Source organism: Pelobates fuscus, chromosome 2, assembly GCF_036172605.1.
Source record: "Pelobates fuscus isolate aPelFus1 chromosome 2, aPelFus1.pri, whole genome shotgun sequence".
NCBI classification, from domain to species: domain Eukaryota; kingdom Metazoa; phylum Chordata; class Amphibia; order Anura; family Pelobatidae; genus Pelobates; species Pelobates fuscus.
Genome location: NC_086318.1, coordinates 194158823 through 194185601, shown reverse-complemented (window position 1 = coordinate 194185601; position 26779 = coordinate 194158823). Strand labels below are relative to the sequence as shown.

The following is a 26779-nucleotide window of genomic DNA, read 5'->3' as shown; positions in this document are numbered from 1 at the left end:
TCATCTCATGGTTATTCATGTCTGAATGGACTTCGTGTAGCAGGATCTGAAGAATAAACCTGAATTTGGATTTCACCTGGACCGGACGCTGCCATATGGCTGAAATTCAACCTGGATTATCAACAATTATCTAGATTTTGAAACTATTTGCCCATGGGTAGTGCTAGTAGCCAGCAGGCCAATAGTGGGGGGGGAGGGGGGGAACTCTACAGAGCAAGAATTATTCATGTGGCAGCTAGCTGCCACATTAAAGTAATAACCAACAAGAACTTGTGGGGTCCAGGATGACAATGAGGGAGATCTTAAAACTCCCTAATGCCCCACCCTCCATTCTGCAGGTTGGATCATGTATACTAAACAGAGATCAGCTAGTGGCCTTTCCTCATAACTAAAATCTCACTAGAAAGGCCTCATTCCCATGGAGATGGGGCCTGTAAAATAACAGGTGGGACCATGCATGCACGAGTCTTACCATGCCAATATTCCCATGGCAGTATTTCCATTTCCTGTCAGAGCACTCTTACAAGCAAACCAACCGGGGCAAAACTTGGGAAATTCTTTCTAAATACGTTTTTCTGCCTTGAAAGCTCATTCGGTGTGGAGCTCAGGATTTAATTTTATTGCAGCCCAGTTTTATATTTTTAGTCTATTTATTTATTTTTGGAGAGTCAGGTCTTTATTTTTAATTGTATCATTTGGATGTAATAGATTTTTTTTGGCCTTTTTTGGGCCTGAAGAAAAGAAGACTTTGGCATGTAGGGCTGTTCTGTATTACATGTTGCATATTTAACAGCCCCAACCCAAAGCCAGTGGGTGGGGATAAAGGTTGTAAGGGATTAATGTAGCACACACAAGTTATAAGCATCACTATCACTATTCCAGCAATGTTGTGTTCTTTAGACATATGTATACACATTATATATTGATTTTATAGAAACTATGTATGAAGAATTGTGGGAAACAATCCAGAACATTTATGTTGATTTTCATGTTGATAGCACTGCTTTTAAAATACAGTAGACAGACTTAATATATTTTCCTGTAAAAAAAATAATCCACTGGAAATCCGCACAGCATGCATATATTGATTGCAGCTCCAATTGTGTAGCTTATTTATAGTAAGGCATTTGGAGGTTCCACTATTGCTTAGAACAGTGTTTCCCAACCCAGTCCTCAAGGCACACCTACCAGTCCAGGATTTAAGGATTACCCAGTTTTGTCTAAGGTGTTTTTTCTTTTTTTTCTAAAAACACCTTAGACAAAACTGGGTAATCCTTAAATCCTGGACTGGTAGGTGTGCCTTGAGGACTGGGTTGGGAAACACTGGCTTAGAACATGATGAAAGAGAAACAGATTTTTAAACGATAAAAAAAAAATGACTCAATCCACATAAACGATAAAAGCAAATGAATCCTACCTTTATATATTACAAAACCTAGCTTGGACACACAGGGGAGCACTGGTTGTACCCTCTATTGCGTTCCGTACCTTAACGTAATTGCATCCGATGAAGTCCTGTAAAGGTACGAAACATGTTAGAAGGTAGATCCAGTGCTCGCCTTGTTTGTCTAAGCCATGCTATGTACACGAATAAAGGTATATGATTCATGTTCTTTTACTATTCAAGTAGATTGAGGTGTTCTTTTTAGTTTGAAGTTGGTTTTTTTTTTTTTTTTTATTGTTGAATTTGTCCCAGTTTTTGTTAGTCGAGCACCATAACAAAAGTATTTTGCTGCACTGCAATCTTCTTTGCTTATTGATAGGAAAGCAATAACCCTGTTACCAGTATGGTTTTTGTGGCCTGCCCCAAGCAATGGCCCATTACGTGATTTATTTCTGACTGTTAGTAGAAAATTCCTGTCAAGCTTATCTATACATATTAACTTTTCAAACCACGTGCTGCCAAATACCGCCACGAGCTCTGTTTGAGGCACAGGATGTTAAGACTGGATGCATTAGACGTTTATCAAGCGCTAGCTTGCTTACTAGCTACCCCATTTATTTTCTGCATAATAAATAAGAAAGGTATGAACTACAGACATAAATTTAAATAAAAGCATTAATTTTATAAGGTTTGGATACAAAAAAAAGCCATTTAGCAGTTTTACTTTCCTCATAGTGATGTTGTGTCAAACCATAATAGAGTGCATAATAAGTGCTCAAGAGTCAATTTCTGAGTCTTTTTTTATTTTATTTTATTTTTATTTTTTTATTTCTATAATGTGATGTGTATTGTGAGATTAACTTCCCAACACTGAGAGATATGTACAGAGCACAGGCAGAAAGGATTGGGACAATTTTAGGGTCAATTCTTAAAAGAGATGGATCTACCTGTAAAGGATCATATCCGCTGGTTATGTGCGCAAGGCAACTGATAGACAGACAGGAACTCCGGTCAGCCCAGCTCAGGGTGAGCGCTCTTTAAGCACTCTGCCCATGTGGTCTTTGAGCTTTGCCATCTAATGATGCACTCACGTTGTTTTAATTAAGGACATTTCTGTGGAGTCCCCATATTCGAGGTTATGTCATGTGACTTTTTACAATATTTGTAGAATTCATGGGCAGATCCTTCAAATCAAACAAAATCTGTTTCCATGTTTCACTGCACCAATGTCATAGAAACATAGGAACATAGAATGTGACAGCAGATAAGAACCATTCAGCCCATCTAGTCTGTCAAATTGTCTAAATACTTTCATTAGACCCTGGCCTTATCTTATAGTTAGGATAGCCTTATGCCTATCCCACGCATGCTTGAACTCCTTTACTGTGTTAACCTCTACCACTTCAGCTGGAAGGCTATTCCATGCATCCACTACCCTCTCAGTAAAGTAATACCTACTGATATTATTTTTAAACCTTTGACCCTCTAATTTAAGACTATGTCCTCTTGTTGTGGTAGTTTTTCTTCTTTTAAATATGGTCTCCTCCTTTACTGTGTTGATTCCCTTTATGTATTTAAATGTTCTATCATATCCCCCCCGTCTCGTCTTTCCTCCAAGTTATACATGTTAAGATCCTTTAACCTTTCCTGGTAAGTTTTATCCTGCAATCCATGAACCAGTTTAGTAGCCCTTCTCTGAACTCTCTCTAAGGTATCAATATCCTTCTGAAGATACAGTCTCCAGTACTGCGTACAATACTCCAAGTGAGGTCTCACCAGTGTTCTGTACAATGGCATGAGCACATCCCTCTTTCTACTGCTAATGCCTCTCCCTATACAACCAAGCATTCTGCTAGCATTTCCTGCTGCTCTATTACATTGTCTGCCTACCTTTAAGTCATCAGAAATAATCACCCCTAAATCCCTTTCCTCAGATGTTGAGGTTAGGACTCTATCAAATATTCTGTACTCTGCCCTTGGGTTTTTACGTCCAAGATGCATTATCTTGCACTTATCCACATTAAATGTCAGTTGCCACAACTCTGACCATTTTTCTAGTTTACCTAAATCATTAGCCATTTGGCTTATCCCTCCTGGAACATCAACCCTGTTACATATCTTAGTATCCTCAGCAAAAAGACATACCTTACCATCAAGACCTTCTGCAATATCACTAATAAAAATATTAAAGAGAATGGGTCCAAGTACAGATCCCTGAGGTACCCCATTGGTGACAAGCCCAAGCATCGAATATACTCCATTGACTACAACCCTATGTTGCCTGTCACTCAGCCACTGCCTCACCCATTCAACAATATTGGAATCCAAACTTAAAGATTGCAGTTTATTGATCAGCCTTCTATGTGCAACAGTGTCAAAAGCCTTACTGAAATCTAGGTAAGCAATGTCTACTGCACCACCCTGATCTATAATTTTAGTTACCCAATCAAAAAAATCAATAAGATTAGTTTGGCATGATCTCCCTGAAGTAAATCCATGTTGTCTCTGATCTTGAAATCCATGTGTTTTTAGATGTTCAACAATCCTATCCTTTATCATGGTTTCCATCACTTTCCCCACTACTGAAGTAAGGCTTACTGGCCTATAGTTGCCTGACTCCTCCCTACCTTTCTTGTAAATGGGCACAACATTCGCCAACTTCCAATCTTCTGGGACTACTCCTGTTATCAATGATTGGTTAAATAAATCTGTTAATGGTTTTGCTAGTACACCACTAAGCTCTTTTAATAGCTTTGGGTGTATTCCATCAGGTCCCATTGACTTATTTGTCTTTACTTTTGAGAGTTAAAATAGAACCTCTTCCTCTGTAAACTCACGTGTAAGAAATGACTCATTTATCCTTTTTCTTAACTGAGGTCCCTTTCCTTCATTTTCATCTGTAAATACCGAACAAAAATAGTCATTGAGGCAGTCAGCTAGACCTTTATCCTCTTCTACATACCTTCCTTCTTTTGCTTTTAATCTAACTAATCCTTGTTTTACTTTTCTTTTCTCATTTATGTATCTAAAAAAAGTTTTGTCCCCCTTTTTTACTGACTGTGCTATTTTCTCTTCTGTGTGTGATTTGGAAGCTCTTATAACTTGCTTAGCCTCTTTCTGCCTAATCTTGTAGATCATTTCGTCTTCCTCACTCTGGTTTTTTTTATAATTACTAAATGCTAACTTTTAGTTTTTTACTATTTTGGCCACATCTGCAGAGTACCACAGTGGTTTCTTGAATTTTTTGCTTTTACTGACAAGCCTAATGCAATTTTCTGTTGCCTTCAGTAGTGCAACTTTTAAATAATCCCATTTCTCTTGGACTCCATTTAAATTGCTCCAGTCTGATAATGACTCCTTTACACATATCCTAAGTTTAGAAAAGTGTGTTTTTCTAAAGTCTAAAACTTTTGTTTTTGTGTGGTGTGACTCAGTCACTGTTCTTATATTAAACCACACTGACTGATGATCACTGCATCCTAAACTTTCACCTACAATAATATCGGACACCAAATCTCCATTTGTTAACACTAAATCTAGTATGGCCTCTTTGCGAGTTGGCTCCTCAACGACTTCTTTTAGAGACAATCCCAGTAGGGAGTTCAGAATATGTGTGCTCCTGGCACAAGCAGCTATTTTTGTTTTCCAATTCACATCATTAAGATTAAAGTCACCCATGATGATAACATGGTTTGATCCAGGAAATGTAATCATTGTATGGGGACAGGTTTAGAAGACCATTGAAGCTCTCCCTGTGTTTGATAGATTAGCCTGGATGATGACTTTTCGGTTGGTTTAAAGGAACACTATGGTCACCTAAATTACTTTAGCTAAATAAAGCAGTTTTAGTGTATAGATCATTCCCCCTGCAATTTCACTGCTCAATTCACTGTCATTTAGGAGTTAAATCACGTTGTTTCTGTTTATGCAGCCCTAGCCACACCTGCCCTGGCTATGATTGACAGAGCCTGCATGAAAAAAAAACTGGTTTCACTTTCAAACAGATGTAATTTACCTTAAATAATTGTATCTCAATCTCTAAATTGAACTTTAATCACATACAGGAGGCTCTTGCAGGGTCTAGTAAGCTATTTACATAGCAGGGGATAAGAAAATCTTAAATAAACAGAACTTGCAATAAAGAGCCTAAATAGGGCTCTCTTTACAGGAAGTGTTTATGGAAGGCTGTGCAAGTCACATGCAGGGAGGTGTGACTAGGGTTCATAAACAAAGGGATTTAACTCCTAAATGGCAGAGGATTGAGCAGTGAGGCTGCAGGGGCATGTTCTATACACCAAAACTACTTCATTAAGCTAAAGTTGTTCAGGTGACTATAGTGTCCCTTTAAGATTAGAAACACAGTACACCGATGATTACATAAACATTTATCACATTAAAGTCTCTTCCTAGTTAAGGAGGGTCCTGCCTCCTATCTTCTTCACAGTAAACCGTGCACCAAGAGAAACTTTGAAGTTATTTTTTATATATTTTTAATCTTGTATAAAATTTGCTTAAATATATTCTCTTTAATTGTAAAATTCATTAAAAAGAGGTCAGGTCTATCCTTCACAATAGCTTGCATACCATAGTTCTGTTGTAAGGTATATTTGAATTGAGGAGGTCACACACATGTTTTATCATGCTGCTTAGTTATTAATACTTATAATGACCAGCAGTAAACAGTCATCATTGTCAAATCGTTAAAAACCCACTACTTCATAAAAGCGTATCAATTAAACTCTTAATAGCTCCCGACTGATTCCTATTCTGCAACTGTCATTAGTGTAATACTATCCTTAACTTTTTGTGTCATTTTACCCCACTCCCTCTAGTATGTAAGCTCACTGAGCAGGGCCCTCAACCCCTCTGTCTGGTTACAACTACATGTCTGTTCGTCCACCCATTGTACAGCGCTGCAGAATTTGATGGCGCTATATAAATAATAATAATAATTGTGGCCGCATATTGCGGGTGTCGCAGATTTTTCCAACCTGATTTCCTTTCTTCTGTCTAATTAAATATGTATGTCGTATTACACTGTTTAATTGTTTGTTTTTTATATTGCTTTTGCTGGATTATATGATAGACCTGTTGGGCGAGGGTAAGTAGTGATTTTAATCTTTTACTCATTTCTGCTTCCCCCCCCCCCCCCCCCCCTCTATCCGTTCTTGGTTTGATTTTATTCTTCTGTCCTGCTCCCATGCAGACTCTCTTGCTGCACCTTCCACTGCAATCTCTTCTGAGCCACCTAGTCTTTCTGATCCTTTTTCTACTGAGCCCAGCAGCACCCCTACTCCTGCACCCGCTGAAACTACAGCCTCCTCTGTCTCTGCTACTGCTGCCACTGTCACCACTGCCTCTGCTGAAGTTGACCTTTTTGGAGGTTCGTATGTGTACTGTTTACCGAAAACTTTTTGGGAATCCTTGAGATCAAGCTTTTGATCTAAATAATATGTTGGAATTTACCATAGCTTTTTTACCGTGTTCCTAAAACATAATGGGCCGCATTCTTCAAGACAGAAATAAAGCTTTTCTCTAACAAACTTGTTTTCCTGACACTATATTATCCTTGGGGGACCCTCACCCTCAGGGTCCCCCTCCCGCTGGGCTGAACGGGTTATTTTTTATTTTTATTTTTTTTAGAAAAAGCAGAATAACTTAAACTTTGGAAATGAATATTCTCTCCGAGCCTTTCTAAATAGTCTAAAAAATAAAAATAAAAAAAAGACTAGTTGTGCCATCTTTACTTTCACAGTAACTAAGACTGGAAAAGACTAATATATGGTCCTTTCTGACGATCTGAGCATAATGCGCTTTATTATCAGGGTAAAAATGTTTCTGCATTGTCTCCCTTTGCTTTTTTGTTCAAAGTAATTTCTTAATCATAAGCCCCCTCACATAAATTCCAATGCTGGCAGCTTTAAAATCTGGATAGGGTGAGGGTGGTGCAGGCACCAATGACTCTAATAGCCAATCAGGGTTTCCAACATTCATGTCTGTATGCCTCCTCAATTTAAACTTTCTCCACAGCAAAGCATTGATTGAATGCTTTCCTATAGGGCTTTCACAGCAATAGGGTTCAATGCAGACATCCAATGTCAGATAGCTGAGTTTTACTTTACGGAAATCCAGGAAGCACCATCTAGTGGCTGTTTGAGAGACAGCCACTAGAGGTGGGATTAGAAAAAAATTATCTGAATCTGCAGTGTTTTTCTTCACAGGGCTAAAATGAGATGAAGTGGTCTGGGTGGTGTCCCTTTAGTAACGGGAAGATTGCAATTAACTATACAAAAATATACAGTTAATGCAAACAGTTCTCTGCTAACATGTTCATTAACAGGATTGCATCTAGGACAAGAGGTAATTCTTTTGAGACTAGAAGTAGAATTCACCTACACAAGAGGGGGAAGGGTACGTTAAAGGGACACTAGAGTGACCAGAACAACTACAGCTTAATGTAGTTGTTCTGGTGAGTGTAATCATTCCCTTAAGACATTTTCATGCAAACGAATTTACATTGCCCCCTAGGGACACCTCCAAGTGGCCACTCATCAGATAGCAACTGGAGGTGCTTCCTGGGGCAGTGCTGCACAGTAGGCAGCACTGCCGTTCAGCGTTTGCACGCTCTGCATGGAGATGCTTAATTTTCCTCATAGAGATGCACAGATTCAATTGAGGAGGTGCTGACTAGCCAAAATGGTGTTTGGCCCCACATCCTCGCCAATTTCAGTCAACCCAATGCTTTCCATTGGGTTGGCTAAAAATTGGCAATTCTGATGATGTCACAAAGGAGGCATATCAGGGTCACGGCGCTGGAATGAAGGTAAGTTTTAACTCCCAATGGGACTAAAGGGGGGCAAGCCACCTAAATGGTGGATTTTACACAAAAAATAAAAGTGTGGGATTTCAGTCTAAATAGGTTTTGTTAGATTTTGTTAGGGTTTTTTTTGTTTTAATTTTGTGAAAAAAGATATGTTTGAAAAAACCAAAACTGAATATTCAAGGAAATAATAGTTTATCTGTGGCAATGCTTTCCTATGGGGATTCCAGCGACGCTGGAGGTCCTCATGCATAGCGTGAGGACATCCAGCGTTGTTTAAAAAAACTTTTTGTGTTTATAAAAACATGAATTTCCCTCTAGTGGCTGTCTGATAGTCAACCACTAGAGGAGGACTTAACCCTACAAGGTAATTATTGCAGTTTATAAAAACTGCAATTATTACACTTGCAGGGTTAAAGGGACACTCCAGGCACCCAGACAACTTCTGCCCATTGGAGTGGTCTGGGTGCCAACTCCCACTACTCCTAACCCTGCAAGTGTAATTATTGCAGTTTTCTATAAACTGCGATAATTACCTTGCACGGTTAACTCCACCTCTAGTGGCTGTCTACTAGACAGCCACTAGAGGTCACTTCCTCCTTCATAGCACAGGAAACCTGTGAGGACCTCCAGCGTCGCTCATTTCCCCATAGGAAAGCTTTGAAATTATGGGGCATTGCCGCGCATGCGCATTAGGTCTCCTTGGCCGGTGGGCGGGATCAGTCTCTCCCACCGGCCGATGCAATGCAGAGGAGGAGCGGCGCGGAGGAGGAGACAGCGACGAGGGACATCGTCGCTGCCTCAGGTAAGTGACTGAAGGGGTTTTCACCCCTTCAGTAACCGGGGATTGGGGGGTGGGAGGGAGAGGGTACCTCCAGTGCCAGGAAAACGGATTGTTTTCCTGGCACTGGAGATTCCCTTTAAGGGTGGTGGGAGTTGGCAGATCTTTTTTTTAAAATGTTTACATGGGGGAGGGGCGACCACTTCAGAAAGGGTTACTCTAGCTAAAACCGTTGTTTTATGAATACACTGTTTTTATTTTTGGTTGGTGTAACCCTTTAATGCCTGGCTGCGCAAGATGCAATCAACTGATAATACCTTTGATGTATCATTCTTCAGTTCTAAAATTTATGAAATAGGACATCTGTGTTTAATGTAAAACAGTTTATAATTTATTCTGTACTTTAAAGGTAAATTGGATAATGATCATGTTTTATGGTAGTGTCAAGTTAAACTGGTAATAAAAATACCCACATTTTTTTAGCTCCTGTATCGGTCTCTTGGAGTTAAAGGTTTTATAACTTTTAAATACAATACGTATAGGTCTCAGCAGGTCAACCAGGCAGGGTGTGATTATAAATGAAAATCTAAAGTGACCCACTCATCTTAATGTTTTAATAAATCGCTTCAATATAATGATAGTACTGTTTTCATACGCCCATGCTTTTGTAAATGAAATACCATTTGAAGCTATTGCTGTTTTTTGTTCAGTTTGCAGGTTGATACTTTGCCTTTTTTTTTTTTTTTTTTAATATAGATTTATTTTTGCAGTGCACATAATAACAGTAATGTCAATGTAACCAATATACCGTATATACTCGAGTATAAGCCGACCCGAATATAAGCCGAGGCCCCTAATTTTATCCAAAAAAAATGGGAAAACTTATTGACTCGAGTATAAGACTAGGGTGGGAAATGCAGCAGCTACTGGTAAATTTCTAAATAAAATTAGATCCTAAAAAAAATATATTAATTGAATATTTATTTACAGTGTGTGTATAATGAATGCAGTGTGTGCGTATGTGTGTGCGTATGTGTGTGCGTATGTGTGTGTGTATGAGTGCAGCGTGTGTATGAGTGCAGCGTGTGTATGAGTGCAGCGTGTGTGTATGAGTGCAGCGTGTGTGTATGAGTGCAGTGTGTGTGTGCATGAATGCAGTGTGTGTGTGCATGAATGCAGTGTGTGTCTGTATGAATGCAGTGTGTGAATGCAGTGTGTGCAGGGCCGGTGCAAGGATATTTGCCGCCGTAGGCAAATAAATTATTTTAAAACATTGGTTTACAAATACTTGGCATGTGAGGAAGTCGCACTTTTTAAATTAATAATCATAACGGACAGTAACCGGTCAGTAGTGTGGTCGCGTGAATGTACCAGTGAAGATGTTATACTGAGCATGAAGCGTGGTTTGCGGTGCTTGGTAGGACAGGAGGTTGGGAGGCCTGTGTGGCGCGAGTGTGTCAAGGGGTTTAATTTCGGTCATGCAGGTTTCTCTTTGGGTACCCCCTGAGGAGCCCTCAATCGAGGGTTCTTCTGCAAATAGTGGGTATTATCGTGGGATGGGTTCTGTGGCACTTGCTGTTGTGGGCATAATGTCAGTCATATGAAAGTGTCTATGTATGCACCGGGACGTAATTAATGTGCAGGTTACGTGTAGCATGTACATATAGGAAATGCCCCATAACCAAGGGGGGGTAGTGAGTGAGTTAGTGGCGTACCATCGACCATATTTTGTGTTGTAGCTATGAGTGTGTGAGCTAGGTTTCCTCCAGACAGGGGGGTGGTCCTTTATCAAACAGACCCGTTAGTATGTAGCTGTAACGATATACAATTTGTGCACAGTACTTAAGAGTAGAGAGAGAGACAATATTAAACAAACAAAGAGAAAACAATTACTAGATCTTAAAAAAGCTTGTTGAAGTAACAGTCCCATGGAATGGTAAAGCCACTGTCAACTTTTGTTATTTCAGGTCAGGTAAGAGTTCGAAGTACCCGCTCTTGGGGTTAAATGGCTCAAGGAGAAGTGGCCAACCTGCTTCGGCAGGTTGGGCTGGTGCCTGTGGTGTGAGGCCCATAGTGGTCAACATTGCAGGGATTTCTTCTTTGGATTGGAGTATATGAACTGTCCCGTTCCAGGTTACTTGTAGGATGCCTAAGGGTCCCCATCGATAGGGTATTCCCGCCATACATAGTTGGGTTGTAAAGGGTGCCATGGTCCTGCACCATTGCAGGGTAGCCTTGGAGAGATCTTGATAAAACGAGAGTTGTGAGTCCTGAATTGTGCAGTAGTTTGCCCCGCAGGGTAGATATAATGCGGGTTCGATCTGCATATGAGGTGCATTTCATGATAACATCTTGCGGCATGGAGGTAGTATTTTGGGGGCAATTCTGTAGACCCCCATCCAGTCATCTTCTTGGCCATCCCTGGCGGTAATATGGTGGCCAGTAGCCTCCAGATATAATGAGGCAATTCCTCCGCGGTTATCGCTGTTGGGATGCTTCGGATTTTTACATGGGTGCGGCGGTGATGATCCTCCAGCGTGGTCAGTTGTATGAGCATTGAAGCTGGAGGACCGATTCGTTGAGTGTGGTAACCGCTTCTGTGCCCTGGTGGCGACTGCCTGGATCTCTTTCTGTGCGAGAGCTTGGTCTGCTGCCATCATTCTGTGAAGATCTGTCAGCAAGGCCCTGAGGTCGTCCTTTGTTGCTGGCCGTGAGCACCTGGGGAGGCTGGAGCCCTGAGCCTCCAGTGTTTGCTGTGATGTGGCCGCTTCTGGGTGGTCCCCTGTCTGGGTTGTTTTGCCTTGCAGGCTTTTTGGAGCATGGCTCCTATGCCTTCGGGCTTCTGAGACAGTCGGCCCATGGTGCACTCCGGAGTTGTGCCAGGGAGCTGCCCAGGAGCGACTCCAGGGAGAAGCATGGTGGCTGGAGGTAGGCAGCAGCCTTGCGTTTAGGCATGGGTCGCCCGGTAGGATACCGGAAAGGCATCAATTGGTGCAGAAATTTACCCTGGACGGGATGACGAGGTAGTCTGCAGTATTAAATGCTTGCTGTTTGCGGTATGTGCCGTTAATGTATATGATTGTCGAGAGCTGACAGATATGGTGTTCGTCTTGTCCCACTGATATTTTGCCATTTTTAAACCCTTCTCAAGTATTGTCTTTCCTCAGTTGAGCTTGCTCAGCAGTTACCATATAGATATTATGTTTGGTGTATTCTAGTAACCTATTTTATTTATTTATCTATCTTTTCTTTACTTTTGAGTTCATTGGTTGCTAACTACTACCTGTGAGGTCATTAGCCAATTATAGCTACAATCCCAGATGGTGTCTGATGATGCAGACTCCCCAGAGTGGTAAAGGAAGAACAGAGAATAAAGACTGAAATTGAAGTTAAAACAAACAAGAGAAATTGCTGAACAGATTCACATAAAAATGTTTTTTATGGCAGGACCGCTTTAAATGATGTTAACTATATTTTGTAGAGAGTTGCAGAACCGAGAGAACTATGTTTCAGATGCGGTAGTATATTAATACTTAAAAGTAGTGATTATTAACTTGTGGATTTGGATCCAAAATTGGTTTCCCATGCTGTTTATCTGGCCCGTATTGTTTGGATTCGGAACGGTATATCCACCAGGCTGTATGCAACTGCCCATAAAAAAATATAATTACTGTATCAGTACGGTCTTTCCCAGGACAATGGACATCTCTCTGACACTGGGAAGGGTCTAATGAAGAGATATTGATATATAACATTACAAATGAAGAATGGGTCACTGAGCTGATCTAATAATTAAATGTGCTACTTGACTAATACCATTTACATAATTTGTGCCCCTATGAAAAAAGGTAAGAACCTATGCTTCAAATGAAGGCAGCAATAAGAGAGAATAACTGTTATTTTAAAATGCAGAGTTCAGACTCCTATTATAAACTACATTTGGTGGTGACATTAAGCACAAATGATGGACTTACAATGCAATCTGTTCACCAAGGCACGCTGTGACATCAATGTTCTGTATGATCCATTTGTATATACTTCAGTACAGAGATGTTTAACCCCTTCATGACAGATTACTTGCCAGGTTTTCCATAATATCAAAGGATGTACCGAAACCCCTGTCATAAACTGGTTAACAGTCAGTGTGTTCTTTGCTTGGCTGATGCACCATTTCTTTCAGTTGGATTCTTGCTTTCTAATGTGCCAGAATCTAGTTCCCGGTTTCTCAAACTGCATTCCATATGGGGGACATAAGGATTTAAATCGGACATTTTAAACCTGCTGCCCAACATTAAGCCCAGGAGAAGTGGCCTGCCATTCCCAAATCTTTAATTTACAGTTAGTCATTACTGGAGGGTAAAATAAAGCCATTTAGAGTATTGAGCAACTAAGCTGATTGAAGACATTCCATTCACAATACTGGCTATGACATTAAACATACCCAATGCTTAAACTGGGAGGAAATCCATATCGAATGGCTGGTGAGAGGGTTTTAATGTCCCCTTTAAAGAGGCCCCTGTTTTTACTCCGGTGGAATTATGTACTGCCAAGTGCATGTATCACCTTTTGCAAAAGCAGGGGCAGCCCCTAGACCTGTGCTTGTTAAGGAATGCAGCTTGAAATCCTCAATCTATATACGCATGTATCCCTTATACAATGTGAACCTGTTACCTATGGTTTAATTGCGCTTACTCCTATTTTCCTATATAAAATAGAACTCTTGTTGTATAAGGGAATGATGATACACCGTGTGTTTCTTATTCTCTCCCGTTTTTTTGTTTTCCCCCTCTCTTGTCATACCTTAAATATTAAAAATGTGCAACAGATGCCTTTGCCGCTTCTCCTGGCGAAGCCCCTGCAACATTAGAAGGGGCTGCAGCACCAGCCACTCCTACCCCTGTTGCGGCGGCCCTTGATGCATGCTCTGGAAACGGTGGGTTTCAGTTAAGCTACCTGTCTAGTTTTGGCATGTTTAGTTTCTCCATGAATCATCCAGTCCGCTTATTGCTTTGATGTCCGTGTCCTGCTTATACATGTTGCACACCTGCTATTTCTGTTCTGCTGAAATTTATATTGGATCTGATCAATAACCAACATCTTTAAAGCTAGATTGCTAGTCTGTTGTGTATTACTCTACAACAATCATGTCAACTCTGTGCTATGCTTGTGAGATTATTCTGTTTTTGTCCATGTGGTTTTAATAGACGTAGGTTATAGTAAATGTTTTGTTAAATATATATTCTCATAGAATTCTGATATTTGGTGCATGTTTTGTTTCCAATCCTTGCTTGGTGTTTCTGATCCTTGCCACACATGATTTAAGAATTCTTTCCTAACTGATCCTGTCTATTCTCCACTTTGTTCCCTTATAAGACCCCTTTGCCCCATCTGAAGGTAGCGCAGAAGCTGCTCCTGAACTGGACCTTTTTGCTTTGAAGCCGACTGAAACCAGTGCTCCTGTAGTTACCCCCACGACTAGTACAGCCGCTACGGCTCTTGCAACTACTCCTTCTCCTCCTCCTCCTCCTCCACCTGCTGCTGCAGCAGTTACTTCTACTACTACTACAACCGCTACCACTACCACTGCTGCCACCACATCCTCCAACACTACCACAACAACTACAGCTACTCCTGCTCTAGATATCTTTGGTGGTAAATGTTTCTGTGTTTTGAACTTTTCGCTAGATGTGGTTTTATGGATTTTTGGCTTCTTCTTTTTCAGCACATCTTAGTTTTGGGTATTTTGATTTTATTTACTTTAGAATTTTTTCTTTTTTCCAGTGTACACCCATTTTCATTTTTGGAACATATGGATGACACAGACATCACAATCTTATGTTTTAGTTAATCTAATAATCCTGCTAGATATTACATTACAAACTTATTTCTAGGTATTGCTATGTATTCATTTTTAAATGCACAGTTAACATTGTGGCCAGAAAGTATTAATACCTAGTTATGTGTGTAAATCTACAAAGTAGGATCTGTTTGGATATCCACAATATCCATCAGTACTTATGGCATATATATGTATATATTGTGTGAAGAAAACCTACTTGGAAAAAAATTGAATTTTAGGGATCCATCAAATGCTAAATACAAGTAATTTTTGTGCAGGAACCTGTATTTATCAGTTATAAACCCAAGATAAGGACATCAACAAGTATATTACTTTTGTTGACAATCTCAACGTTAAAGGGACACTATAGTCAACAAAACAACTTTAGCTTAATGAAGCAGTTTTGGTGTATAGATAACACACCTGCTTGTTTATGCAGCTCTAGTCACACCCCCCTGCACATGACTTACACAGCCTTCCTAAACACTTCCTGTAAATAGTAATCTGTTTACACTTCCACTTTATTGCAAGTTCTGTTTTATTTGGTATTTATCACATCTCTGTTAATAGCTTGCTAGAGTCTGCAAGAGGCTCTTGTATGTAATTAAAGTTCAATTTACAGAGCAGGAAATCTGATTAAAAATGAAACCATATTGTTTTCATGCATGCTGTGTCTGTTGCAGCCAGAGGAGGTTTGGCTATGGCTGCATAAACAAAAACAAAAGTGATTTTAAGTCCTTAATCGCAGTTAATTGAGCAGTAAGACTGCATGGGGCATGATCTATACACAAAAACTGCTTAATTAAGCAAAAGTTGTTTAAAGTTGTGACTATAGTGTCCCTTGAAGAACTAACTATTCAGGAGAATATAGACCTCCATTCCATTTTCTGGTGTAACTTTTTAAACAAATTATATAATTGTTTCTAACTTTTTTTTCTAGACTAACTGAAAGATTTTTCAAAGCTGGAACCTGACATTCTGATGGCCTAAATTCATCTGTATGTTCCCTGTTGTACATATGAAATCTGCTTTGGTCCAGTGATTAACATGCAAGTTGTCTTGCATGCTTGTCCTATTTGTAATCTCAAACAGACTGATCATTTGTTAGATTAAGTCATATGGACCAGTGATCCAATAACATGCTTGTATTTGGTCTTAGATTTATTTGATTCTGTTTCGGAGGCGGCTGCTGCTCCTCAGCCAGATGCTACACCTAGCATAGACCTGTTTGGCACAGGTAATGCATGACATGTTTTTCATTGACATTTTTGGCTCCATAAATTCTTGCTGCACTCTGATTTTATTTTCCCATTGCTGAAGAAACTGATTTGGCTTTTTTTCCCCCTTGCTTTGAAAAGATGCTTTCTCATCTCCACCACATGGGGCCTCCCCTGTGCCTGAGAGTTCCCTCACTGGCGACCTCTTATCTGGTGAGTGCGTGTTGCTCACAGCACATGTGTAGTAGAGCCTTCATGGGAATAGTTACTAGAACTTGGTCCACCTGGGGTGTGGTATACCCTATTGAGTTCTAGGTGGACAGTGTATAAAATGTCTCATTTTGACTTTACTTGAGTTTTCGTGCTGTATCTTCATCAACTGCATGCACTGTTTCTGAAGAGCATCACAAGCACTGCACACCATCTCTGCTCCATTTTTGTTATATTTTTTATTATTATTATCATCAACCTGCATGTTGGCCTTCTTCTAAAGGTTTTTGATACTCGTGATTCTGCATTTGAGCCAACAGTGCATAATCATCAGAATGTCTCGTATATTAGCATTGTACTTTTTGAAAGACAAAGTCTAAAAAGTTTAATAAAACACTAAACTCCAATAGGAAGGGAGAAACAAATATACTAGACGTGATGGACAGATATGTAGTGCCTTAATAGCTCTTGAACATATACTTTTATTAAAAAATGTAGTGAGAGCTTAAAAGCAATCACAAGTGCAACAATCTCCTCCCCCGAACCCCCCAAACCAATTAATTAATGTTTTGACGTTAATATTAAACAGCATGTGCTTTCTAGTAATGGTATAAGCACAAACCTCTGAGATTATTTAGGTCTGATCTTCAGACTTGTTTATAATATGTTATCATTATTTATTATTGGTACTTCTAAAACTCGAACAAATTCCGCAGCACTTTATAGTTGTAGGATGGGGATATTTGACAAGTGACAGAGGAAGAGTTCAAATGAGCTTACAATGTAAGACTAAATGAAGTATACTCCCTTCAATATAGTTTCTCTTGTAATGATCTTATAGAAATTTACTTTTTAGAGCCTTCTCCTATTAAAGGAACACTCTAAGCACCAAAACCACTTCATGTTCATGAAGTTGTTTTAGTGCGTAGACCCTGTGTCTTTTTTCAGGCAGTGTAAAATACTGCTAGTTTGAAAAATCTGAAATGTTTACATTGTGTCTAAACTAAAAAAAAAAAAAAAAAAAAAAAAAAAAAAAAGGAAGGTTTTGACACTCAGCATCATTACTCATACGTCTCTATGACAAGCATCCGATTGGCGCAGGGCACAAATTGCAAATAGGACTGAATCTAATAAAATAATTGGACACTCTGAGGTAGAAAATACATATATTTTTAACCTTGGAGCGTTCCTTTAACCCCTTAAGGACACATGACATGTGTAGCATGTCAGGATTCCCTTTTATTCCAGAAGTTTGGTCCTCAAGGGGTTAAGAGGCTTGCACATTTTAAGCGCAGCATCCATTCTTCTAGACCAGATAGAATGTTGATATTTTATAATATGCAGGAAGTTATGAGGACCAGTCCTTTGAAACCTGAATTCTCCACATTAGGCAGGTCATGTTAATTCTCTGCTGTTTTGAATTAGCTTGTGGAAGACCAACTACATCGTACTGTAAACATAGTTTGGATTATCGAAACACTAAATACAATGAGGGAATTTATGATGGGCTGCAGTTCTATATTTAACCCCTTCAGGACCACTGCTATATGAATACCTAACAAAACAAAAAAAAAGATCCAAGTTACATGCCCATTGATGTTCATGTTATGAACTCTAGCAGAGTGCCAAACCTAATGGCTATGTGACTGGGACAGTTAGGATCTGTTGCTGTTGAAGATATTCACTGTTAAACACTTTGAGCACCATAACAACTTAATTGAAATTAAGTTATGGTGCCATTAGGTCCCTGGCACTTGCTCATCTTTAGTGGTTAAACCATTCATGAGCTATTTAACCCCAAGGTCTGTGTTCCAACTCCAGATCTCTCGACTTCCCATCCATCTTAGAAATCATAGATAACTTAAGGCTCTGCAATTAATAGATCCCCATTCCCCATCTCGTAATAAAAAAATAAAAAAAAAATTATTATTATTTTTTTTATAAATGAAGAGCTACTGATTGACTTACAGAGTCAGCAGACCACTCATAGCCAATCAGTGGCATCTCTGCTAGATGTTGCCACCAAGCCTTCTGTTATTTAAGAGTTCAGATACTGGAAGGACATTTGGGGGGTGAGGGCAGAGCGATCCAGAGCTGGAACACAGTCATTGGGTTTAATTCCTAAAGGTGAGCCAGCAACAGGGATCTCCTGGCACCATAACTTAATTTTGATTAAGTTGTTATTGTTCCTGGAGTGTTCTTGTAAAACTCTCAGCAACACAGATCAGTATTACATGTTTGTGCACTACATCATACAGGAACCACTTCTTCTAATGAAGAGGTTTCCACATTTGTCTGTCAAACATGCGTGACAGATACATGGACAGAGACAGACATTATCCCAACCTGACTCAGTACTCCAGACCATCACCATAAGGGGCTAAACAAAGTCAGAGCATCAGTGACTGGTGTAATGAATGTCTGCATGCCCATGTATACAATATAAACTGATTTAGTGATATAGTGTGAATACATATAATGCTGATGTTGGATGGGTTCAGTATATATTTATGAATACTGACATTAGATAAAACTATGGTTGAAGTAATAACATGATTTCATTTTTTTACTCTGGTCGGTTGAGGAAAATGTGTTAAGCACGGCTTCTGTAAAGTCTGTGTTCAACCCTAATAGAATGGGCAGCAATTTGTTGTTAGTAGAAATTTGCAATTTTTACTTTATCTTCATTGGCTGCTTAAATGTATGCTTCTCTCAGTGAGCCAAATACTGCCCCTGAGGAATTCACTGAAAGACCATGACTGAACTATATCTTTTGTAATTGAGAAACGTATTCATGAAAAAGCCATATATGGCCTCATTATTTCATCCTTTGTTCAGTCACCAACAAAACTGCCACTAATATGTATGTGTAGGCATCACTATAGGCTATAGCAAAATAGGATAACCCGTCCCTACACCTCAAACTTAACCAAATTTTATTTCCATAGTCTTTCAATAAATTTTCATACTACTTTTTTTGCATATATTTTTAACCGTATAACCGTATTTTTTAGGATTTGAGTTCTTTAATATTAAACTTAATTGAAATATAGATGTCCCCACTCTGACATATAATAATGTTGTGAGCCATTCAGCTGTATTGTTTGCAATGTTCCAATCACTCTATTCATAACTTGGGATTAAATAAACTGCACAGTTAGTATAAACAAAGTGATTTTGCATTAGGAAACCAAAATGAAAGTAAATTGACTGTCATACTGTATATTCCATTTATATTTGCACAGCTGTGCGTTGTGGGTTAGTGTTACAGTTCTGTTTTCCAACCAGCTACGTTTTATGGAGTATCATTGCTTGATAATAAAAGAAAATACAGTGCCTTTCACTATGTAGTTTAGGATTTCCAGTTCTATGGAATGTGACAGGGGTAATCAAGTCAATTGGTAACAGACTCGGTACGCTCTGCAGTGTGATTCATTGTGTTCTGTATTTACTGCAGTGGACGCATTTGCATCTCCATCTCCTGCACCCACCGCCTCTCCTGCCAAGGTGGAAACTTCAGCTGTGCTTGACTTATTTGGTGGTTTGTATTCACATTTCCACATCTCTTGATTGTTTAGTAGTCCTTTCTCTCATTCTCCTATTTTAATTAAATGGATTTGGCCACATTTCCAATTAGTGTGTGTGTATGTATATATATATATATGTAATATATGTATTACATTTTACTCTCTTCCCCTTTTAAAATCTCCCCTCATTCACTTTCCATTAGTTTTTTCCTCACTTTCTTGCAGTCATCTCATACCTTACATTTCCCCCATATAATACCCCCTTTTGTCTCTACCTCCCTATTTATTACCCCCTCCATTAAAATAAAGTTATACACAACTAGCCGCTAACAAACATCACAGAGATTGCAAACTCACATACCACCCCACTGCGGCTATCAGTCACCTCCTCCTTCCCCCAAGACTCGGGGATAAAATAGCCTCAGTGGGTTATTCTACATTACTTATGAACAATCCCAATCTACCCATCTTCCATAAACAGAGGGACTGTCTACATGTTTTCATTTAGTGAAAAATAACTTATTTAACAATATTAATAAGGTGATTCAATAATGATATATGAATAAGATTTGATTTGGAATGTCTGTGTAAAATAAAATTACTAACGCCGGGAATAAGGAAAAGTCTGTGATAAATTCTGCTTCTTCTGTGTCTTTCTCCAGTTGATTGATATATATATACATCTTTTGAATATATAGTCTTGGGTCAAAGGCTCGCTACATTAATATACGTCTATATTAATGAAAAGTACTAATACGTCTTATGACTTACGGTTTCTTACGGTTTATTTTTAGTTACTGATACATAATAAAACAACAAAAGGTGTTGCATGATCATGGATGTTCAACAGCAGATGGTAATTGCTGGACTCCTGAAGGGAGAGTTACATCATTACATAGCAGTACAGGAAAAAAAGCAGAGAGAGAGAGAGAGACATTGTGTCCCTTTGTTCAGTAACTATATAGATCATGTGCCCATAATGACGTCGGACTATAACTCTAGCCATATAAGGACAAGACCCCCAATCCACATTCCAGACTTCTCAAACAAAGCCTTGTGACTTATTTCATCTGTTACTTATGTCAATCCAGACATCCATACATAATCAATAGAAACATAGAATATGGTATATTCTACAAAGTCCAAACCCATTAACTTTCTCCAAAACATATTAATTTTCAGGCATTTCCAAATCAAATGTATAAGATCTCCTCCCTAACCCCCACATCTCAAACAATTTTTACATGAAGTTATTCCAATTTTAAAGAGGTCTGCTGAGGCCTTGCACCATCTCGTCATTCGTTTATACGATGTATAGATTTTAACATGTTACATGTAAAATCATTTATATTGGTGATCTATGTGTTTTTGAGTTTTTTGTTTATTATTTTTATTAATAACTAGATATAAACCATTTGTATTTTCCGTGACATGCAAGTGTAACAAGTTGACAAACAACCAAAATAAATGAAAAATATATATAATACACATACAATTGTTCTTACCCATTCATTCTTAAGCATTATACAGGATAATGCAGTAGATGTTGGCCATTCTTTAAACAAAAAAGGTTTAGTGAGACTTTGAGAAAGTTTGAGTCATGCTCTCTTCTTTTTCTTAAATGAACACAGTTTATATAATTGATCATATAAAAGTTTGTGTTCTTTTAACATCTCCCCCTCCCCTACCGCCATATATTGGATGTTGAACGTGTAATTTTTTGTAATAAAGGTTTTATCTATGTGGCAGGTAATTTATTACTGACCCTGTATCCCATGAGTGTTGCATGATGTTCCACTAGGTAGTCACCTGATGCTCTGCCTGCAAAACATTTCCCATAAAACTTTTTGAACAATGTCAAATCAATCCTTCAATCCAACAATTTTGAGACTATCACTAGACCATTGCCAAACTTGCTATCCAATAACATTGTATGTAGTGTCCCCAAGTGTATGGGGCAAATAATGCTTCCCAAATAGTGTTATTTAACCCCTTAAGGACACATGACATGTGTGACATGTCATGATTCCCTTTTATTTCTGAAGTTTGGTCCTTAAGGGTTTAACTTTAGATCTAGAGACTGGATTTAAAAGAACTGTGATCTCCTCTAGCATGAAACCAAAGTGAGAGACCATATATTTTCTATTTTTGATCACAACTATATCTGAGAGTCCAAAGGCCAAAGATTTGTGTTACCGGTTTATCTTGTTGAGTTTTGGAATTATCTGTATTATGCTGAAATAAATTAATTTACTGCAATATCCCTATTGTCTTTCGTGCTGCACATTGGATCACATGGCAGATGCTTTTGGAGTAACAGAACCACAGCCTGCAGCCTTGGCACCTACCAGTTCTTCGGCTTCAGCAGACCTCCTGGCTGGTAAGGTTTACCATTATTGCCTTAAATTGTGTATGCAATAAAAACCAATGAAAAGTTACTTGCACACTATCCCAAATCCCGGTGCATATTTAAATAACTGGAGGTTTTTAGTACCAGTCCAATGGTAATAAGGCCACTGTGTATGGCCTTATTACTCTAGCTGCAAGAATACACACAGCGACATGACATGTTGAACATGCCTGGAGTACATACAAGTGGAAATACATAGTGTGAGGTTAATATATTCTAATTTGATGCTTAAATGGAGCACGGCAACACCCCCAAAACAACCCTTACCTTGGGTTTCAGTAAAGTCTTTTAACGGAAGTGGCTATGGTGAGTGTCTTCAAACTGGTAATAATGAGACAATAGGCATGCTTTTTTTACCAGACTTTAAGGAAATGATGCATTCCTTTTTTATGAATATATGGATTTGACACCCTCGACCAGTATTTACATTCCCCTACTGTAAAATAATCTGTACGGCATTGAAGTGTGCAGATATTTGAGATACCAAGTATTGGCCTCCCCTATTTATAATATTTACAGTTTGCTATTTTCTGTTGGAAGTGTGTCATTTATTCATGGAGAATATCATATACATTATACATGTTTACAAATTGTTCAGAGCCGCAATACATTTTTTTTTTTTTAATTCTGCCTCTGTTAGTTTGCATGAGCATCGACCCTGCTGGCTAACATTAGGCTATTAAAGGGTTTTTATTTTATTTTTATTTATTTTTTTATTAAAACACACTTGGAGATAAACCTGAAAGTCAAAGGTTGCAGAATTGTGTATATTGTTTTTAGGATCCATAAAAATACATGTACAATATAACTCCATTGTTGTGTAAGCAATCACTATATTGGGAATAGAAGCCATTAATCTACAAGCAATACACTTCTGAAATTGTGTTTGGTTGAAGATTCCTTCCCTTTTGCTTGCAGATTCTGTAATTATTCTCATGTCATTGTTGAACTGAATGCGGAACCGAACTGCTTCAATATATTTCATTTTATGTATATTTTCTTTTGTTGCTCTATATAATCTAATTTAAAGGCCCTACTGGCATAACAATATAATTGAAATAAAGTTGCAAGCACATCCCTCGAGTTGGCTAACGTTTAAGGATTAAACCATTCAGAAACCATTTAACACCAAAGTCTCCTCTCCAGCGCCAGTCAGTGGCTACCATTTCATTAAAACAGCTTGACTAAAATACATACAATTCTCAAGCCAAGGGTGATAATGCATAAAGGACCCCAAGCCTACTGTCAGCTCTGAGAGTTAATTAGAACGGATTAGTAAATAGCGAGAAAGCTCCGTTATCAAAAATGTCCAGTATCCATTTTGTCCAACTTTAAATGCATTATTGGTATGTGTGCTCTCCTGGGAGAGAAAGATGGCTGCATTCTGTTTACAGAGCATTTCCACTTTTGATTAGTGGAACTCATCTCTTGAAAGCATTTATTAAAGGGGCACACTGAGTTCCAAAACAACGTCAGTAGCTTAATGCCATTATTTATTATTTGTATTTTATTTTTTCAATTTGACAATTTTTATTTTGTAAGTTGGCAAAAAAACTGAGGGGGTACAGAAGAGAAAAGAGGGGGGAGGGGGTAGTGAGATTTGATACATACATACTTTGTAAACTTTTTTGGTATGTATAACATTTCGATCTACTTCACAGTGCTAGATGTATATTGTGTAACATATTGCAGGATAAAATGACAGACATACGTTGGATGTGAGGGTACGTCAGTGGGACTGTGAACATTTTGGATTTCTTTTTTTTTTTCAATTTGACAGTTTTATTTATTTTTCGTGGGGTACGGAAGGAAAAGGGGAAGGGGGTTAGCAGTTGGTACATTTGCATCCGTTTTGTGTTAGTTTTGCATGTACATTATGCACTCAATTTCTTTCAGTACAGTTGGATTAGGTATTGGGAATGCCGTTATTTTGCTCAATTCTTGCCATTTAGAAGTTAAATCACTTTAGTGGGTCTTTCTGTAGCTGCAGACTGGAGACCTCCCTCACCAATTTATCTTTTTGCAGTATTTAAAACATTATTTATATAATACACTTTAACCAATGGTAATTGTATTATATAATGTCCCTAAGTACATTATTGAATATGTAGAGGACTTAAAAATTATTGGAAATAATGTATTGTTGTACTCCGTTCTTAAAGCTTGGAACTCCATTAGCATGAGTCTCCTGTTGATGCAGTGGGAAATAATTTGATCAGTGCAATACATTTGTTGCTGCCATCAGTAATAGATATCATTTTGTTTTTTAAATGGTTGTAATAAATTCTTTTCTCTGCTTAATGGACAAAGGAGTACAATGATACAACACATGTGTGACTTGTATGATTTTAACTATATCCTATTTTTAAAACTATTTCCCATTTTATGTTCTTGGGCATTAATTAGATATGGATTTCTGGTTCAGCAAGTTCCTGCAGAAAGCCCACAATATTGAGCGTTTCACACTTTTTTTATTCTTCTGACCATTGGATTTTTTCCTTTTCTAGGATTTGGAGGATCCTTTATGGCTCCTTCTCCTACGCCGATTACCCCAGCGCAGAATAACCTCATTCAACCAAGCTTTGATGCTGCATTTGGAGCCGCTCAGCCAGCTGTCACTGGTGGTGGGAGCACATTCGATGCCTCAGGTGAATTTATCTAAAGAAGTTTTATCTTACTATCTTATAAAACATTTTACCGAATTCCGTGCTATGATGCATTGATTTACAATTGCTGAAAAATGTATGTGTTCCGTTAATAAGTTCTGCTTGAGCATGTCTACAAAGAATAATTCGGTTAACACTTTCTAAAATGGATACGTACTGTAGATTATTTCGCATTGACTTATTTAATGTTGTATCAGAAAATGTCACATGATCTTAAGAATTGTATAACATTCATGCTTCAGTAAGCTGAAAGCGTTCTGTGTATGATGTGCTTTTTATGTCTGCGCTGAGCAGCATTGTGTACAGAAAAGACATGAAGTTTTTCATCCCTGAAGGTAAACCCTGACTGTTTATTATAGACCAAAACATTGATTACCATATTCCATGTGGAGCTATACTAGCAATATAGCATTCCACAGCAAGGTACATACAGCTGTGCTTTTATTAGCTAACATGCATTTATAGATATATATATATAACACCCCCATTTTAGTTTATTCCGGATTTCATGGTTGAAATGTGATTAGAATCTTTGAAGCTCCTCTAGTGATATACGTAAAGGTTGAAAATATATTTCACAACGAACACATTTGTTGAAACTAGATTGGCTTTATAATAACTGATGATGCTCTTACGCTGTGCTGCCCATGGACAGTTCCCTGGTGTCGCTTGAAGCGGGACACCAGGGGATTGAAGCAAAACATGATTGTGAAATCTTGACTGTCTCCCCAAAAATGGGCCTATTGGGAGGCCTGCAGCCAGGAGAGTCCTTAACTACATTAGGGCGTGCTATGGCATCATACCAAAGGAATGCTTTAATGCTGTTAAGGTTGCATAGCATGCTCTAATGATCATGACTTCCCGGGGCCAGCATACTTGGCTTCCACACCAGATCCCATCAGGGGGACTGCCTGAAAACCGATCAGTCTACCTGGGGCAAATCACGCCCATCTGCATCATGTGATTGCAATGACACCACGATCACATGACCAGATCTGCCAGATTACATAATTTACTGGGTTGTCAGGCAGATCACCCAACATATAATTAATACAACATTATTGTGGTAAATTAATATATATAATTATTTTTTCTCATTGTATTCTATATATTCTCAAAATACACTTAGAATACATGGTGTATTATATACATAAATATGTGGTTTCATTAATTATAAGTTATGGGGCCTGCCTAACAACCCAGGCAGAAAGTCCAGAGAATGTAATTTGCAAGCCCTATATTTGACCCTGTAACATTCCCAAAACCCTATAAAACCTGTATGTTTGAAGGGAACTCTTGTACTCATGAGACATTTGCTGAACACAAATATATATCATTTTAAAAAAAAATGTTTAACCCCTTAAGGACCAAACTTCTGGAATAAAAGGGAATCATGACATGTCACACATGTCATGTGTCCTTAAGGGGTTAAGGAAGTAAAAGTTAACAGTATTATGACATTCTCAGGAAAAATGTCAAACAGAACTAGAAAAACATGTATAATTTCTCACACATTTTATATTAAATTGTGTTCCATATATAAATATTTGATACCTTTTTTCTGTGTGGATTTTCATGTTGTTTGTTCTTGTGCATTAGGTCAGAACTATTGTTGTTTACGTTTAGTCCAGTTTATGGTGTTCTTCATTTTGTTAATTTTGTAAGCCAAATTTAAGAATATGCCAAAAAAGCTACTAATCTTACCTGTAACAGCACAATCTTTACAAGGGTAAATATAAAGTTAACAAGAACTGCAGGCCTTATAACTGTAATACATTTGCATGATACTTTGCATGAGCTACACTCACTTATGTTTAACTCTGGGTAGGCAGCAAATACAAATTCTGCATGTGTTTTAAGATTCAAAATTGCAACCCTTTTCCCTGCTTTTTGTAAGGCTCGAGGTGCCATCATGCTTTTATTTT

General features: G+C 38.4%; 1 protein-coding gene across 19 annotated transcripts in view; it reads left to right on the top strand.

Moving 5' to 3' along the window:
- Positions 1-26779, top strand: part of SNAP91 (synaptosome associated protein 91) — a 107917-nt gene that overhangs the window by 66659 nt on the left and 14479 nt on the right. For 13 of the 19 annotated variants that reach the window (XM_063443037.1, XM_063443048.1, XM_063443047.1 and 10 more), the window contains 9 exons: positions 6471-6485; positions 6591-6767; positions 13811-13918; positions 14359-14637; positions 15984-16061; positions 16183-16254; positions 19709-19792; positions 22081-22158; positions 24696-24836. In XM_063443037.1, the coding sequence (XP_063299107.1) occupies positions 6471-6485; positions 6591-6767; positions 13811-13918; positions 14359-14637; positions 15984-16061; positions 16183-16254; positions 19709-19792; positions 22081-22158; positions 24696-24836 (1032 nt within the window). The remainder of the gene's footprint in view (positions 1-6470; positions 6486-6590; positions 6768-13810; positions 13919-14358; positions 14638-15983; positions 16062-16182; positions 16255-19708; positions 19793-22080; positions 22159-24695; positions 24837-26779) is intronic. The other 6 variants (XM_063443053.1, XM_063443052.1, XM_063443051.1 and 3 more) reach the window with 5 other exon arrangements.